Source organism: Arctopsyche grandis, chromosome 3 (assembly GCF_051622035.1).
Source record: "Arctopsyche grandis isolate Sample6627 chromosome 3, ASM5162203v2, whole genome shotgun sequence".
Taxonomy (NCBI): domain Eukaryota; kingdom Metazoa; phylum Arthropoda; class Insecta; order Trichoptera; family Hydropsychidae; genus Arctopsyche; species Arctopsyche grandis.
This window is the reverse complement of record NC_135357.1, coordinates 22,123,696-22,140,890: the sequence shown is the minus strand read 5'-3', so window position 1 is coordinate 22,140,890 and position 17,195 is coordinate 22,123,696. Positions and strand designations below refer to the sequence as shown.

Here is a 17,195-nt window from a genome sequence, read left to right as displayed (position 1 = left end):
AGTAAAGAAGAATAAATAAAGAGACGTGTGAAATCTAAATTGCAAAGTGGCAAAAATGCCACTTTTGTTTGTGTGTTTTGCCAGTAATGACGTATGGATGTGAAACTTGGAGATTGAACGCCCAGATGCTACAAAAGTCCAATCCACTCAAAGAAGTGAGGAACGCTGTATGCTCGGCATAACGAGGAGATATAGAAAAGGGTGAGACGTATGACAAGGGTAGTGGATATAGTGGAGAGAGTGAAGAGATTGAAATGGCAATAGGTGGGTCACGTAGCTAGAAGAATGGATGAAAGATGGACAAAATAAGTAATAGAACCTGAAAGAATATAAAAATTGTACCTGAAAGAATATAAAAGAGTGAAAAGAAGGCCGCAAGGAAGATATTTGGAAAATGTGTAGGGTGAGATGGATGAGTTGCGCCAAAACAGACGAATGGAAGTGTTTTGTAGAGGTCTTCATCCAGTAGTGGATGGTGAGTGGCTATATATGGTGATGATGATATTGAATTGATCTCATTTTTTAATAATACTTGGTCAATATGACCTGTAGATTTTTTTTTTTAGGTGTAGGGTTAAGTTACAATATAATAGTATCAACTTCGATGAATGTCTTAGACGGTTGCTAAATACCAATACTTGTAATATATGTATTTACATACGTCACTTTTCCGGATTATCTATTTTAGCAATACTTACGTAATTCAATAGACCTGTACTAAGTAAAATGTTCATTTATATATGAGAATGAATTCATGGCTAAAGAATGGACAATGCACAAATATGTCATCGATTCAATCAGTGATTTCATACCTGCGAATAAACTGCAGACCGCCACAGAACAATTTTAAAGAGAATGCGAATAGTAGCGTGAATCACTCGACAAACTTTCGGGGTGTGTACGAAATAGTTTATTTTTGAGCAGACACTTAACGCATAAGATCTGAAATACTTTTGCGAATTCGTCTTACCTACACACTCGACGTTTCAATGAGCCATTGGTATTTTCATACGATCGAAATACCTACGTACTGACCTTTATGCTCCATTCAAAGGAGTTTTAAGCCATTAATCCGCAAATTCAGGAGCTTTTGTAACACGTTGGCGTGGAGCAAGCAGTTCACGGATTTCTGCAAAGTTCACAGATCGCGATCGCCTCATAAAAGGCTTGAAATCCTTGAAAATCTGCGGCACAATGGAAGTGATCTTCGAAAACAAAAAAAATGATTCGCATCGTTACATCATCCAGCCCTAAAGAGAAAACCTAGACCTGAATATTCAAAGTGGATGCCGTGACACAATAAAATGTCGTATATTTTTAGCACTTGTTAAAACCGTCATTAAAAACGAACGCAGTGATATATGTATGTACAATCACAACGTATAGTAGTTATTATTTTAAGAACGTGTTTCTGATATTGGTTAACAAAAGCGTGCAGCAAAAAAAGCTCAACGGATCTATAAAATCATTACACGAGGCGAATGAAAATATCACACCGGTCATTAATATTGAATCAATTAATATTAAAATCTATCTATGTATACACACAAAAGATCAAACGTGGAAATTGTAAAATAAATAAATAAATCAGCAGTGGTCAACTCAGGGTTAACTACATAGTGACCGCCGCACACGTTACGTCACACGCACTTTAATTAAATACATACATAACTTGGAATCTGCGTTAAAATCAACATTATCTTCAATTTCAAAGCATATACACATCTTCAATTTTAATTTATTGTTTCGGTACATCAAATAGAATTATGTTTGCTCACTTATTTAGTACAAATAGCGCTAAAGTTACACGTGTAAAATGCGTTTTGTTGTTTTTTTTTTCAATGTTTGCGTTGACATGATGACATGACAAGAAATGCGCCCACGTTCAATTCGATAATATTGTTGATAAAAAAAATTAAAAGAATTGACGGTTCATATGACACAATTATCCATTATTGGATTAGTGATAAAAACGTTTACATTTCAAATGCTCACTTTATTTAGCACAGACTTCTATACATATGAAAAGTCATTGGCTTGAAACGAATGAAATTGTTTGAGAGCAATTTTTAAATACATATTTAATTTTAAAAAAGACGTCTGAAAATTGTCTGGTCTGATTTTAAATGACAAAGTTGAAAATTTACAGCATTATGCAATAAAACCAGCATATACTTATAATTCAACTAAACCAAATAATGTTTATGGTTAACTGCAAGCTATAATGTTTATAATGTTAAATTTTATATGTGTAAATACTATATGTACATACATAAAATCAAACATAAATATTATGAGAGATTTTCATTTTTAAATGATTTAATAGTATCGTATTAAAAATAAGTGATAGTGAAAGGTTTATTCATTGAATATGATCTTAAGTGCTTCGCAAATTTTAGTTCGCATTAAAAATCTCTACATTTTTACAAGAAGGGCTGCAGAGTGCATTTTTGCTGTCATCGATGGGGTATTTTCAAGACTGGGTGATGATGATAACGATGTAATGTAAGAGCAGTCGACCTTCCTGGTTGAATTTAGTGAAACAGCAGCAATATTGAGACGCATTGCAATTAACTCTCTACTTTTGCTCTATTAATTGGGAAGAGGAACATTTTACATATGACGGAACTACTATAGCCGCTTCCGCAGTGGAAAAGTTTAGTGGCAGGGGTTGTCGCAGTGTTATCAATTCACGTTTTGTGTATAATCATTATGTGCAATGATGTTATTTGGTACTTTTCATCAAAAAATTGATCATAGGTGTCATCTTGGGCAACCTTTAGTGGTACCTATGGTTGGTGTTAATATACATATATGTAGTCTATATATATAATGAATGTCTGTGTGTGTGTGTGTCTCGAATAGGCTCCTAAGCCACTGAACCGATTAAGATGGAACTTTCAGGATTTGTTGTATGCATGTCCGGGAAGATTACTGTGAAAAAAAAACGGGAAAAAACGGGAATGGAAACGGGAATGAGTGTCATTGCAACGCAATCATTTCGAATGTGTTCGCTGCCTGCGTTTTTCCGACAAATGGGAATAGGAACGGGAACGGGAATGGGAACGGGAACGGGAATTGCATGTGGCATTGCAACGCATGCCGGGTTCAGCTAGTGTAATATATAATTTCGAAAGAGACTTTATATATAAGTATGTATATATGTATTTAAGTATCTTTGGTTGGGAACTTCGTAAGCAAAACAAAGTTTTTATTTCGACAGTACAATTGGTTGAATATTATATTTTTTTCGATTCAAATAAATTTAATAAAAAAAACAAATAACTATTTCGATGTTTACGCTATTTATATTACAAAAACTGAGCGAAGCCGGGTAAAACAACTAGTGGATAAATAAATAAAGAAAAAATATATATAGAAACGTTTTTTGTGATAATGTTTTGAAAAAATATTGAAATCATTTATGTTTCTGATGGAATAAATTAAAATACAAATGTTTTCACATTAATTATTTTTAAATTGATTAAAAAATCTAAATTTAATTACATATACAGTTTATATTACAATAATATACAGTTAAGTATAAAAATAAACAACACGTATTAAATTTGAAACGGGAAAAACTACTTTTATTCTTCTGTTTTTTTTTTTAAGCTTCAGTTTAAAATTCAGTTCTGAATACAAATTGATAGTTAGTGCATTTTATGTATTTTTTTATTGCAAATTAAACACGCCAGATTGATTTTAAACTTTTTAAAAATGCGGAACGTCGTCGGATGACCTTCGATCTTTTTAGATGACCGTGACAGATCGATTTTGGTCGCTCTAAATAATCACTGATCTGAAATTTAAACGACCCTATATTCATTTGACAAGGTTGTGCCAAACGCTAATTGTGCGCTAGAGCAATAAAATGTAACGCGAGACGGGAACAAATTCAATTGTCGCAAATGAAAATAATAATATGCATTGCGGAAAAAATTCAAACGATAATGAAGGATACGTATGCGCATTTATTACGTTTCGTAAATTACCACATCAATGTATTCAAATGACGATAAAATTTGTAAACGAGACAGCATTCGTTTAAAATTGAGATACTGTTGGTTTACTTCCTATGCGGACTGTAATATAGGCAGCGAAGATAACAGAACTAAGATGGGTGGCGAAATTGACAAGATTCGCGAAAAATTAACGTATAAAAGTTACAAAAGAATATACTTATGTACATACATACGTACATATATTTAATTAATTACAGAATTGCAAGCCAGGTTGTTAACATTACGTTGAGCAACAATCACGCCAGTATCACAGCTACATACATAAGTTTCACTTCAACACAACATAAATACTTTTAACACTTAGCCAGTAGAAAACTGAGTTCAATTAATTACAGTAAGTGTAGAAAACGATGCAAAAAAAAAGTGAAACATGTTTACTGAGTTGCGAAAAAAACAGTTATTTCGACGACACGTACATTAGACAAATACACGAGAAACATAAAAAAGTAGTGTAATTAATTGCAGTCGATAATGCGTCCGATGAACTCGAATTTTCGCCACTTTTTGCAAGCGAAACAGATAACGATTCAACGGCTCAGCTTGGCAGCCCATTAATTTGACAATCGTGAACGTTCGTCTTTCTCATTTCGCCATTTTCTCGCGAAAATCTACCCGCAACACGATCTGACCCTTTTATCCACTTTCGCAGCCAACTTTCGAACTTTAGGTCAGGGACATGTAAAACTTTTTAGTATGCGAGTCATATTTGATCAAATGTAAAATTACAAACGTAAACATATAAAAGTTTTACTAAAATAGTGGAAAAGTATCACAACCATTTTATATTGAAAATTTACTGATACTGAAAATATAATTTTTACTTTATCTACCTATATGTACGTAGATGAAGTTTTGTGATCATGCGAAAATTTGAACTCGAGATTTTGATTGATTCGAACTCAGAATCAATCAATGATCACGTTTTAATGATCTAGAAAAAATGTGTGTGTGTCTGGGTATTTTTTGAACACCGTTAGTCCTATCAAACTGAAACATGGTATCGGTTACTGAAATTTTGATCGATATGACGTAAATTTTTTCAAATTTTTAAGTTGACTGGAAATAGTACCCCCCCCTTATAGGTGTCCTGTTTTTTTAGTTTTTGAATTCAATTATCTCCCAAACCGCTGACCAAATCAGACTGAATTTTTTTACATGTAATAGAATTTTATAATTTAATATTTTTTGAATATTTTTATCTGAACCGAAAGTAGTACTTTTACTCTAGAGAATCGAGGTTTTTTATGTTTTTCTCAGAAACCTTTTGGTTTATTGAACTGAAATTTCATATCTTGAAATTAAAGCTTAATACCAAGTTATGTATAAAATTTGGTAAGCATCCGTCAACCGAAAGTGGCAGTTTACTCTTATTCGATATTTCTTCCGCTATTTTTTTCGACCCGTTAAACATGTGTGGTCTTTACGAAAAAAATCAAGTAGAATTCTTATATCTATGTGAAGAAAATAAAAAAAAATCAGTAAATTTAATAAACAGGGAGTGGGATTTTTTTCTCTTAGAAAAGTCAAAAAGTTTGTGACCACGATTACGTCCACACCCCTGAATGAATTAAGCTTAAAATTTATATTTTTTACTCATTGAAAACAAATTAAATTTCATTTCTTTTCAATTAATTTTAATGTAGGTATTGTTTCAATCGACTAATCGTAACTGTGACTTAAAATGAAGTCACATTCTTAAACTTAATGCTGTAACTACTATGAAGCGGAGGTATATAGTGCATACTGGTCCTTAGAGTCTGGGAGGGGAGGGGGGGGGGGGGTTAATCTCCAAGTATTTATTTGGCGATTTGTATAAGGCAGTTGCCAGACTTGTTAATATCAAAATACAAGTGTATGAAAACGATCTTTTAGTTATTTTTCACTTTGCCAGTTATTGTCGCTAGTATATGTAGAATGCACATTTTGCGAATAAAAGGTAAATCCAGAGTAAAATTACAATAATAACTATTTAAATTGAAGAATTTCAGAAATTTCTTGTAATAAGATTTGATTGCAGAATTTTCAAATTTAAAGGTAAGGATACACATTTAAAATTCGTAAGTACTTTCATTTGATTAAAAAAAATAAAAATAACTTTTCTAGTTACGCCACTGCTCAAATTACAAATGCATCAAAGATTCAACCTACGATTCTATAAATATTTACTGATAAATTTTAATTGGAAGCAATCAACAATAGATGAACAACAATCTTAAATATGTATTGAACCAATGCCAATTCTATTGAATACCATTGCCAATTATATTTGATTTAAACACTAAATTATTTTCAACAGTTTTTAGATATACATATGATGATTTTTTAAGAATGTTTTTAATTTTTTAAATGAGTTAAGTTTGTTTGAAACTTCTCAACATGCCATACATTTATTATATCAACAGACGACGTGTTGTTTTTAATTGCAACCCTCGCATTACTGATAGTAGAGTGAAATAGTAGAGTGAATAATAAAATTGGATGGGCTTGCAATTTAAATAACACTTGTGCTAGTTTCAATAGTGAAATTCAATCGCAATACTTGTTCATCTGCAACTAAAGACCATCGATGTTGTGGTCTAGTTAAGCGACCAGAATAATTAAAGACAAATAGATATGGTTTGTTTATGCAAGTGTCATATTCGATTATGTCAAACCTACGGTCTACCAATTACATATGTATGTATGTATTAGCATCACAGTTAGATATGGCACATGACATCAGAGAACCCAAGAATTCAATGAAGATTTGACATATGTATATATTAATATATTTTTAAATAAAAAACGAAATTCGATTAAATAATCTTCTTGATTATAAATATCAAAAGTTTAAATTCGCACTATACAATACTATGGTATTAGCAAGAAATATCAATTTATTTAGCGCTTTTGGCTGAGCAATCTTTTATTTCTTATTTGCCATAAATTAATACTTGTTCAAATTTGTAGAGGCCTTTGCAAAAAGGAAAAAGATTGATAACATCTTCAATAATTTACGACTCTACGTGTCTATAAACTTTGGCGAGAAACCATACCGAATATGGTTATCACATCTTTCTTTGAAGATAGATTAAGAATGAAATCTGTCAACTTTTAAAAAAACATTTTCACATATTGATATAGTGATAAGTATGTTAATATCATTTTATCAAAAAAAAAATGCAAATATGTTATTTTTTCATGCACACAGTTCAACAACATTTCAGGCATTCGTATAAAAAGAAAAGTAATTCTATATATCCAATCATTTTAGTAACCACATATTTGCATATATCAATTTACCGATAAAAAATTATGTCAATTTATATTTTTAAGTCACATTAGTCAAAATTTCAATTACGAACGTGATTAAAATTTGATACCGATTCCAAATGCATAAAAAATTAGCATTGCCAAATGTGAAGGAATCCGTTGATACACTACGAAGTACAGACGAATCTATTTTACATGCAAGTGAAAATTTTTGAACAAACAAAATAGACAGAATTTTCCAAAACACCGAAAATGTATAAATTAGCGCCAATTTGCAATTTAAAAGTTACATTGAGCGTTAGAAATATTAAAAATACAACGAGGAATCGACATAAATAACCACTGATTGTAGATAGATAGTTTCTAAGCCTTTCTTCATACACCGATGATAATGATGATGATGTCGATCATGACTGAAGCAAGCTAAGCTTCCGCGTCTTATCTTTGATAGAATGTGTGTGGGTTTGTTGGGTTGCCAGTCTTCAATACTGCATTTATCTACTGTGAATGCGCGTTTCTTGTTCGTTAATTGATCGTGTAAAACTTCTTTGAAAAATGGTAAGCATTTACATAGATGCGTTTAACTTCCTTAAATTCCACAATAGAACATCTCTGCAGAGAAATCTGCAGAAGCGAACATAAAACGAATTTGCAATTCCTGTTTGAAATTTACATAGAAGCGAGATACGCTCCTCAGACAGGCTCTTTGTACAGTACAATACAATTGTTGTAATTCTTATATTAAAGTAGACAATAGTAGTCAATAGCAAATTGGTTGAATTTTTATTAACAATAGCTGAACCCGGCATGCGTTGAAATGCCACAATAACGCAAGCAAATCCCGTTCCCGTTCCCGTTTCTTGATGTGTTTCGATAAGTGAATGTTTCAGTTTCAAATTAATACTTATTAATCAAATTAAATTACCCTAATGATAATTTTTCGGAAAAACGCAGGCAGCGAACACATTTGAAATTATTCAATTGTTTGTTTATTTTACCCTAACGCAAACACATTTGAAATTTTTGCGTTGCAATGCCACTCATTCCCGTTTTTACCGTTTTCATTCGTGTTTTTGGGTGATTTTATTTTACAGAAATCATCGCGGGCATTCACACAATAACTCCAGTAAGTTCAATCATCTCACAATAACTCCAGTAAGTTCTAACATCGCAATCAGTTGAATGGTATAGGAACGCATACGTGACAGACAAACATTGATTACTAACCTCATTACAAACATTAATAACTTATTTTATATATTTATATATAGATTTACACATTTATTCTACCTAAAAAAATCGTTACAAATTCAAAGAATTTTTTTTTCAAAAATATCATGATAAAGTCTTTCTTTTATAATTTCCGCTATTTATCATACACACATATGTACATACATATGTTCTTCTATGTATATTTGCGCAAGATAAAACAATTATCGCAACAAGCTTGCCATTTTTTTTAGGTTCAAACATTTACATTCCGATGGATTAATTTCAGCCTAAATTCTTTCGTAAAATAAAATGTATAATTAGACTTTTTTACAATCCGTTCCATCATTTGCAAATATATTTTAAATAATTTATAGCTATTGAAAATTTTAAAAGGTGACGTTATCTTCAACATATTTCAATTACGTATACGTATTTATATGTATCTAAATATAATTGAAAAAATTATAATAAAAATACAATTTAAAACACGTATTTACATACATATATATGCATACCATTGTCGGACGCTGTTTGTTCTTGTAGACATTCTGCCAAATCTTTTGATATCTATTTTTAGCGCTAACAATTCAATCAAATTAATAATTGAACAGCGCATAAAAATTACATTTAATATATTTTTTTTATAAACTTATCGTTAAGAAGCATTGCAGATACTTATTGTACGTATATTTACATACATACATACATACATACAACATACCAGATTTTCTACTGTGTATGATCAATTGGAATAGTAATTTAATTTTACAAGTAGTTTTAAATTCTCGCATTAACAAAACTAATAAATGTCATCCCGGTAATAATAAAATTTTAATTAATATATTAACGTCAATAAAAAAACCATGAATAATGACCTACCGATATTATTATTAAGCCTCAAACATTTTTTGATAGTTAAATATACATACATACATATATGTACATATGAATGCAATCATTAATTCTTTTATGCAAATAGCATATTCATAAACTCCACTTAATGTCAATATGAATGCCATGTATTATATTATAGATAAGATATAGAAAAAGGCAAAGAGAGTTTCATAAATTGTTTCATTGATAAATAAAAAGCTGTAACTTGAATAAAATTTGCAATGAGTTAATCTTAAAATTACATGGCATAAAATATCACACTCTTTTTAATCAAAAGTAGATATGTACTTTAACCTAAACAGGTTCTATGAATTGTATCAGAATTCTTACTACAAAATATAGCACGAGCAACTAGAAACGAATAAAAACAAAAAGACATTCTTCTAATACGACAGTTTCTATCCGTTCATTCATTCATACCAGATGACAGGTTTGAATTTTTAGTACTACCAATTAGCTCGATCACAATATACATATGTAGATTTAAAGGTCCAATCTAAATATTTCAAATTTTGATTTCTATCTATGAGCAATGTTGACCTTACGCATTAAATTAAAGTCTACAACATATTCGGAACTGTTTTAGGAAGCGAACAGGTAAATAAATTTCGGTGAGATCAGCATACTTATGCAAATCGACTTAGAGCGATCGTGAACTTTGTCATCGTTTTCCATCAAAGATCAGCAAAAGAAAAAAAACAGTAACCAATAATAAACGGAAAAAAAATTAGTCACACCGTATATATCAAGTTTGCGAATTAAATTATCAATATTTTGACACCGGTATTAAATCTTCTTTTATTTATAGTGCGTAGGTACCACAATAGGTGTAAGTCAGCATGGCATCTACAAATATGTATAGTATTGATTGATATTCGATTTTTTTTTTTCAATAAAATAATGTAAAAATTTTCGCATTTATTTCCAAGACATTTTTAATGATTAAATATATGCTTGAAATTTATTAAATATTAATTGATTAAATGAATAATTCAAATAATACAAAATTTGTTTTCCAAAGTTTTTAGTTACGCCGCGACGATAAAATGTAGAGATGATCTCAGAAATGGAGGGCTTTTAGTAATGTTATCTTAAGACGTACTTCATTGTCGATGGTCAGGATCTGGTAGTGGTCTTGTCGAATTTGAATGCGGTTTCCCGCGCGCGGAAGTCCGCTCGTTCGCGCACGACTGCCAACAAAAAACTGAACGGACTGATTTGATTTCGGCACTAGGTGTGGGTCTCCAACAATCCATCGACTGGGGGGAGGGGAGGGTGGCGCCAGTGGCACTCAAACTGTACGAAGGCGACTGCAAACTGTCAAATATTAAATATTTAATTGGACGCATCCAAACACGTTGGCCATGAATCTTCTTGTATGTGGTAGGAAGAACTCCGTTCGAGCGTTGGTTTTCTAGCCGTATGTGGTCTACTGCTGTTTTTTTAGATTTATCGATTCTTCACAGTGATATTTTGTCCAATATTTCGATCAGCGCATAAATTTGCCTCATTTTAATGGTGTTTTGTAATATAAATCAATCACTAGTACATTTACAGGTTCGTTTATACCAGCACAGTTCAAGCCGGCAACTGCACATAAACAGCAGTACGAAAAAAAAATCTTGAGTACATTCTATATGGTTCGGTGATTATTGGTCACAAAGCGCTCGCCCAAAAGTCACTAAAATCTCTATAACGAAACATCAGGCAGCCGAAAAGTCCATCATACTAACGATAACTATCATACGAATTGTCCATGATCGATTTATTCATTGTTAGTAAATGCAACATGAAATCTATTCTATATAAAAAATTTTTTTTAATATAATGTAATTTATTTTGTAATATATGAATGTATGTGTACGTGTATATATTTATGTATGCATATGCCTATACGTGCATGTATATATGCGTTTGTTTATAATTGCATGCGTGTGTGTGCACAAATGTGTATGTAATTGAGCGTATGTGTAGGTGTATGCATGCATGTATGCATTATTCTAGTTATTGATTTTTCTTTTATATTTTTCATTGTAATTTATTTTATATTTTTTTCTATCTCCATTTCCATTATGTAAAATGGTCAATTTTTTCTTGACCATAAAATAAATAAATACTGTTGCGTAGGGATGGGTGGAGGATCCAAATAAAAGGCTTCTCAGCATTTATTAGGTGATTAAGGAGATCCACGCACTGCCAGTGCTCCGTCCGAGTACCTGCTTATAAAAGGCTGGTCGCTCACTGCATGTTCCTCGACGCTGTTTGTTTACCTATTGTTATAGTCACGTACTAGATATGCAGTCCCACGCTCTCGGAATGCAGTCCCACGATTTCGCGCTGTCAGTTCTGAGAAGTGGCTGGGTGCCGTTACCGACCACTAAGTCCATTCGGGGGTCTCTATTGTTAGCCGACAGCACTTAAGCCTGGAGATAATCCTTGAAAACAATTATAACGACGGCTCCTTTTAGCATATGCTACAATTCTAACGAGAACTCGAGTGCCAAATATTCCGTATTTGAAACTACGGCAATCGATACGATCCGTTCATATTTTCCAGCAGCATAGACTACTGGTTTAGCATATAAAGCTTTCAATCAAGTCACGGGTTCAATCCCACTAGCCAGACCTTGAATATGTGACTCCAGGTAGATCGATTCCTACCAGAGTTTGCCAATTTATCTGATTTTCAAATTTCAGGTTTTTCAGCATCTCGAATTTTGCTGTTTTGTGTAAGTGCTGCAAATTTGTCCATATATCTCTGTGGATTGATGTTCAATGTTAAATCGATGTTTGCTTTTGCCTTGTATAATAGTTTAATAATATACAATGTTTGACCATAGATGTCATTTTTAATATAAATATATGGGTGTGTACCTGTATATATAATTAATAATTCTTAATCTGTATACTACACGTGTCGCTTTGGAGACATCTATTAAGACGTGTGCATGATTGATTGAAATAAAATTAAATATTATACAACAGTACATACATACATGTCACCAAAACGTATCAAGCAGAATCCGGTTTTCTTTGGCCATTGTAGAAATATTCAAGCATGGCGTGACGTCATAGTGGCGAGTGCACCCGTACCAAAGAAAATGTTAACATGTGTATCTAAATATTTTTGGGACGTCATATTGTCATATTTGGAACAGACAATATCGACTTCGACAATATCGACAGCGGGTTGTATAGTATGAATAGAACTAGTCTTTTCCGTGCAGTGTTGTGCTGAGCTGTTGACGTGCTGGATATTATAAACGGACTTCATTAGTATCATTTCATTTCAATCATCTCCTGTTATCGTGTGCCAAATTTATCTGATTTGGTTGCTTAAATGGTTCCATGCCAAACGTTCCCTTCCAGAAGTTGCATAAGATCCCTTCTATAGGACGATTCATTACATGGAAAACAGTAACCTGTTCGTTATAATGAAGCGGTTTGACTTCAAATTGAATATGTATGGTTACTAAGAAGAAATGTTTGATTTGACTTAACAATGGATCCTCTTTTTGTATTCACAGAAAATTTGATTTTAGACCCGTTTGGTTGCACAACAGTGGGCCTTTGCCGAGTTTTGTCGGTTATTCAATATTTATTATTCATCATTTTTATTTTACGTGTCATATGCTTCACGGATTCAGGCATTCTGGAATGTGTGAAGTTTCCAATGTAGTTATACATATGTACATATATCTGGGCGTTTGAGCTTCAGATCAAATTACACACTACATATCTCTTTTAGATCAAATTAATGAATCGCCTCTTTACCATTGAATGTTTTTGCTCGGAAAGAAATGACTCGAGTGTTGTTTGCGAGAATCAAAAGTTCAAATATCAGTTTTTTTTATTTGAAAAACATTCAAGACTTCAAGTGAAGTAGCAACAGAATCGATTGATTGACTCACACTTAAAATATTGTCCACATTACAAATGATTCCTATTCTAATTTTCAATCCTGAAATGACAACACAGACATCCTAAACAATATTTAAATTCTAAACTATGCGTGATATATTTGAACTTGCATTCATACGTTAATTTCAGCAACAGAAGGTCAACTATTAAAGTTGCTAGTCATCCATATGCATTTCAACAGGAAGTTTTTAATATTTCGCTCGTGAACTATTGCCGAAAAGTGTCATGAAAATGATTTTATTATCGATTTTGTCTAGCATACTTTCCGACACAGTACTTGGTTAATCAAAACTCATCCTAACAAAGCGGCATAAAAGCTCGCGCATTCCATTTCTTCCAATTGATTTGATGACGACATATTCTGCTTCTGATCATTGAGCGCCAATTCGTTGCTCCCACAATAATTACATGCGAAATAAAAGGGTACTTTATGTGCGCTTACAATTGACCCCTTAGCTGCAGGTCACAAAGACACTAAATTAAGAAACTACGCATGTAAAATGCGAGACGAGATTAGTTTCAGTTATACCTACGATACAAAGAAGCGCTTGTGCAATGCCATGTATCCAAAAAGTTTGATAATTTATTCCCCTGTCTTGTATTGCTCTTTCTTAACATACGCGAACGAAACAGAAGTAAGACACGCGGTTTTAAGTTGCACAAAAAAAAATTAGTAGTAGATGGCGCACGTCTTCTTCAATTATTTGTTATTAGTTCTTTTCGACACTTTTCACACGTTAATCATAACGTGGCTGCTGTAGGTACTCTTTCTAGGTAAATAATCGTACAATAATTCACCGACACGACTAACCGGTTCCCAATAAACCTATGTATTTATTTGGAAGGCACCATAACGCACGTGAGTACATATGATATATTCATATTTGAAGGAAAAAGTTGTTGAATGTTAATGAGATTGAGACTACCGAATTCAATTATTCATGGTTTTTACTTCTATCTATGTACGGAGTAACAATAGATGAAGTTTTGTGATCATGCGAAAATTCGAACTCGAGATTTTAACTGATTCAAACTTGGAATCGATCACTGATCACGTTTTCATGATCTAGAAATGTGTTACACATGTGTTACTGTGTGTGTGTGTATTTTGGAGATTTTTTGAACACCGTTAGTCCTATCGAACTGAAACTTAGTATTAGTTACTGAAATTCTTATCGACACGACCTAAATTTTTAATTTGACCGGAAATGGTACCTCCCCTTATAGGTGTCCTCTTTTTTTAAATATTGAATTCAATTATCTCCCAAACCGCTAGCTGAATCAGACTCAATTTTTTTTACATGTAATAGAAATTATAAATTTTATAACCTAATATTTTTTTTTATTAATTTCACATCAATCGATTTTATCTTTATGGTGTTACGTGATTTGTCACGATCGATCGCTATCTACATATGTAAATACATTTACGACTGGTATTTGATTGAAGATTGACATGTGCTAAATGTTTTTTCATTAAAATGTGGGCGCTGTTGAGTTGTCCTATTAAGACTATTGAGACTTTTTCATTTATGTATTTTAATACATATTCAAGACTTAATAAGTACATACGTGATGACTTTTGAAATAAAGATAACGGGTCAAATGAAATGACATCTATTTTATCAATAAAAAAAACGGTTTTTCCGATTAACAGAAGATTTAAAAATATATAAGTGGTATTTATCTAAAAAAATATATTTATCTATAATTATTCGTTTTATAAAAAAATACTAATTGAAAGATCATTCTCAAGATGATGACGTATTACTCACTAAAACTATGGCATACATACATATTTATGTATATTATTTTAGGGCAATAGTACGTGACAAATCATCGGTCCAAAAAATTAAAGTCAAGAGTCAAAGTGTTAATTGATTGAATGAACTGTTCGTAAGAAGCGTTGTGATCGATAATAAAGCAATGCAATGATGGGAAGCGATTTTTCTTCCATACTATATATGTATGAATATCTATTGGGGAAAATCGGTCTTTGTTGGTGAGTGATATGTGTGGAATGCTGAATTATCGTTGTATTAATTCTTCGACCTAATGATTCAATCTTCATACATCTGCTAAAATTTTGCTTTATAAATGTTTATATTATTTCGTACTGGAAATATCTATGATATAACCATGAATTGATATTTGCCACATTTGACAAGTAATGCATTTATAAATAGTTCCAAGACTGGAACTGAAATTCATCAGAAACAACCAACTGAACGTTCATTATTTTTCAACTAACAATTAAATGCTATTCTTCTCAAACAGAATGAACGAATTCTCAAATTCTACTTACAGAGTTTACGTTCAAGAATGAAATCCGACTGCTTTAAAATTCAAAAGAAGCTGAAATCAAAAGATGTTGGGTTTGTCCGAGAACAACAGTGTGAAGAATGAGTTCCACCTTCGCTCTCAGTGTTTAGTATAATATCTGGTATTAACCTTGAATAACGTTTGATTACATTGCGGATTTTTTCCAACTCTTTTGATTCGACTAACCGTTGACAAGTCTATCCAAACACGCGAAACTCGGCCGCCCAAAAATCTAGCTGACGTTTAACAATTGCTTTTTCTCAGTTTCGATGATTTATCATCGGGCACAGTTGTATGAAAATAAACCTAATTTTGACAGCACAGATCGTCAACCCGCTGATTTAGATTTTCTTCTTTTCAATAAACAGATGAAAAGCAAGATTTTTTTGTAGATTTCATGTCAAGGGAATCATTAATAAAAAAATCCGAAATATTTTAAGGTTGGACCCGTTATTGATGATCAAGCTTGAACTACACGACTCGCCTATTTCTTTGACAAAAACATTTTAGTGCTGGATTTTGAAAGCTCCTATCATTAGTAATAGCACATTTCGAACTAAGTTGACAGTTGTAAGCCCTAACCGGCGTGCTACATATTGTACTAGATTTGATGGAAAGAGAAAAAAGTATACAAGAGTATATAATTCAACAAATTATGCAACTTACATACATATGTATGTAATACATACAGTAGCGTAACAAAATGACGATGACGATGAAGGTATCGTACCCGGGCACACCAGTTTTGGGGGCGCTGCGTAGGCAAATACACTTTTATTTATTTTCTTGTCATATTTTATAGGAACTTAAGTTAAGTGAGTGCGTGACTAAGTTGTCTACAAAATTCGCCATAAACATTAAAGTTAATGAGTGTTTTTCAGTAATCCGTCTGTCAAACATGCAGTTTCTCTAGACTTTGTATTGAAAGCTATAACTTGGCGCCAGATTTGAGCCCGACCGTAAAAGCGGAAGATGTATTAACATAAGACAGTACTTTCTACACATTCCTCGATTCCCTAGAGTAAAACTACTACTTCAGCTTGAGATAAAAATGTTCATTCGTTGTCTGATCCGTTGAGTGGCTTAAGAAATGATTGAATCCAAAAACTTAAAAAAGGTTTTTTAAAAACTAACCTCTTCCATATTTTGTTTATAAAATAAAGACAATAGATAAAAAACCTAATTAAGAAATCAGCAATTCTCTCCGTAAACTTTGATCATGAGTATGGCAAAGTGCTCAACCTGCCATAGCGAGAGGGCGGCGAAAAGGTAAAAAACGATCAGAACAGTGTGGACAAATATGACAGTGTGGACGATAGACGACACCGTGAATGAAGATGCAGTATTTTCAAACGTGTCTATTACCATTATTTTTCACCATGATAATGGCGGACGTCATTTCCACTTATATTGATGACCAAACCGAGCACAATAGCAAAGTTTGAAAAAGATCGGATAAGAACCCAAACTTCGTCACACGACAAATTCGATTCTGAACTAAGAAGAGGTTAGTAAAAAAACGAGAAGACCTATAAGGGGAAATACTACACACACACACACATTTTTTCT

At 32.4% G+C, this 17,195-nt stretch overlaps 1 protein-coding gene and 1 long non-coding RNA gene across 2 annotated transcripts in view; one reads left to right on the top strand and one right to left on the bottom strand.

Moving 5' to 3' along the window:
• Swim (Secreted Wg-interacting molecule) overlaps window positions 1-10,622 on the bottom strand; it is a 31,349-nt gene extending 20,727 nt beyond the window's left edge. The window contains exon 1 of the mRNA XM_077428279.1: window positions 10,486-10,622. Coding sequence (XP_077284405.1) covers window positions 10,486-10,490 — 5 coding nt within the window. The 5' untranslated portion in view covers window positions 10,491-10,622. The remainder of the gene's footprint in view (window positions 1-10,485) is intronic.
• Window positions 1-17,195, top strand: part of LOC143909957 (uncharacterized) — a 420,033-nt gene that overhangs the window by 371,648 nt on the left and 31,190 nt on the right. The gene's annotated exons all lie outside the window — the stretch shown is intronic.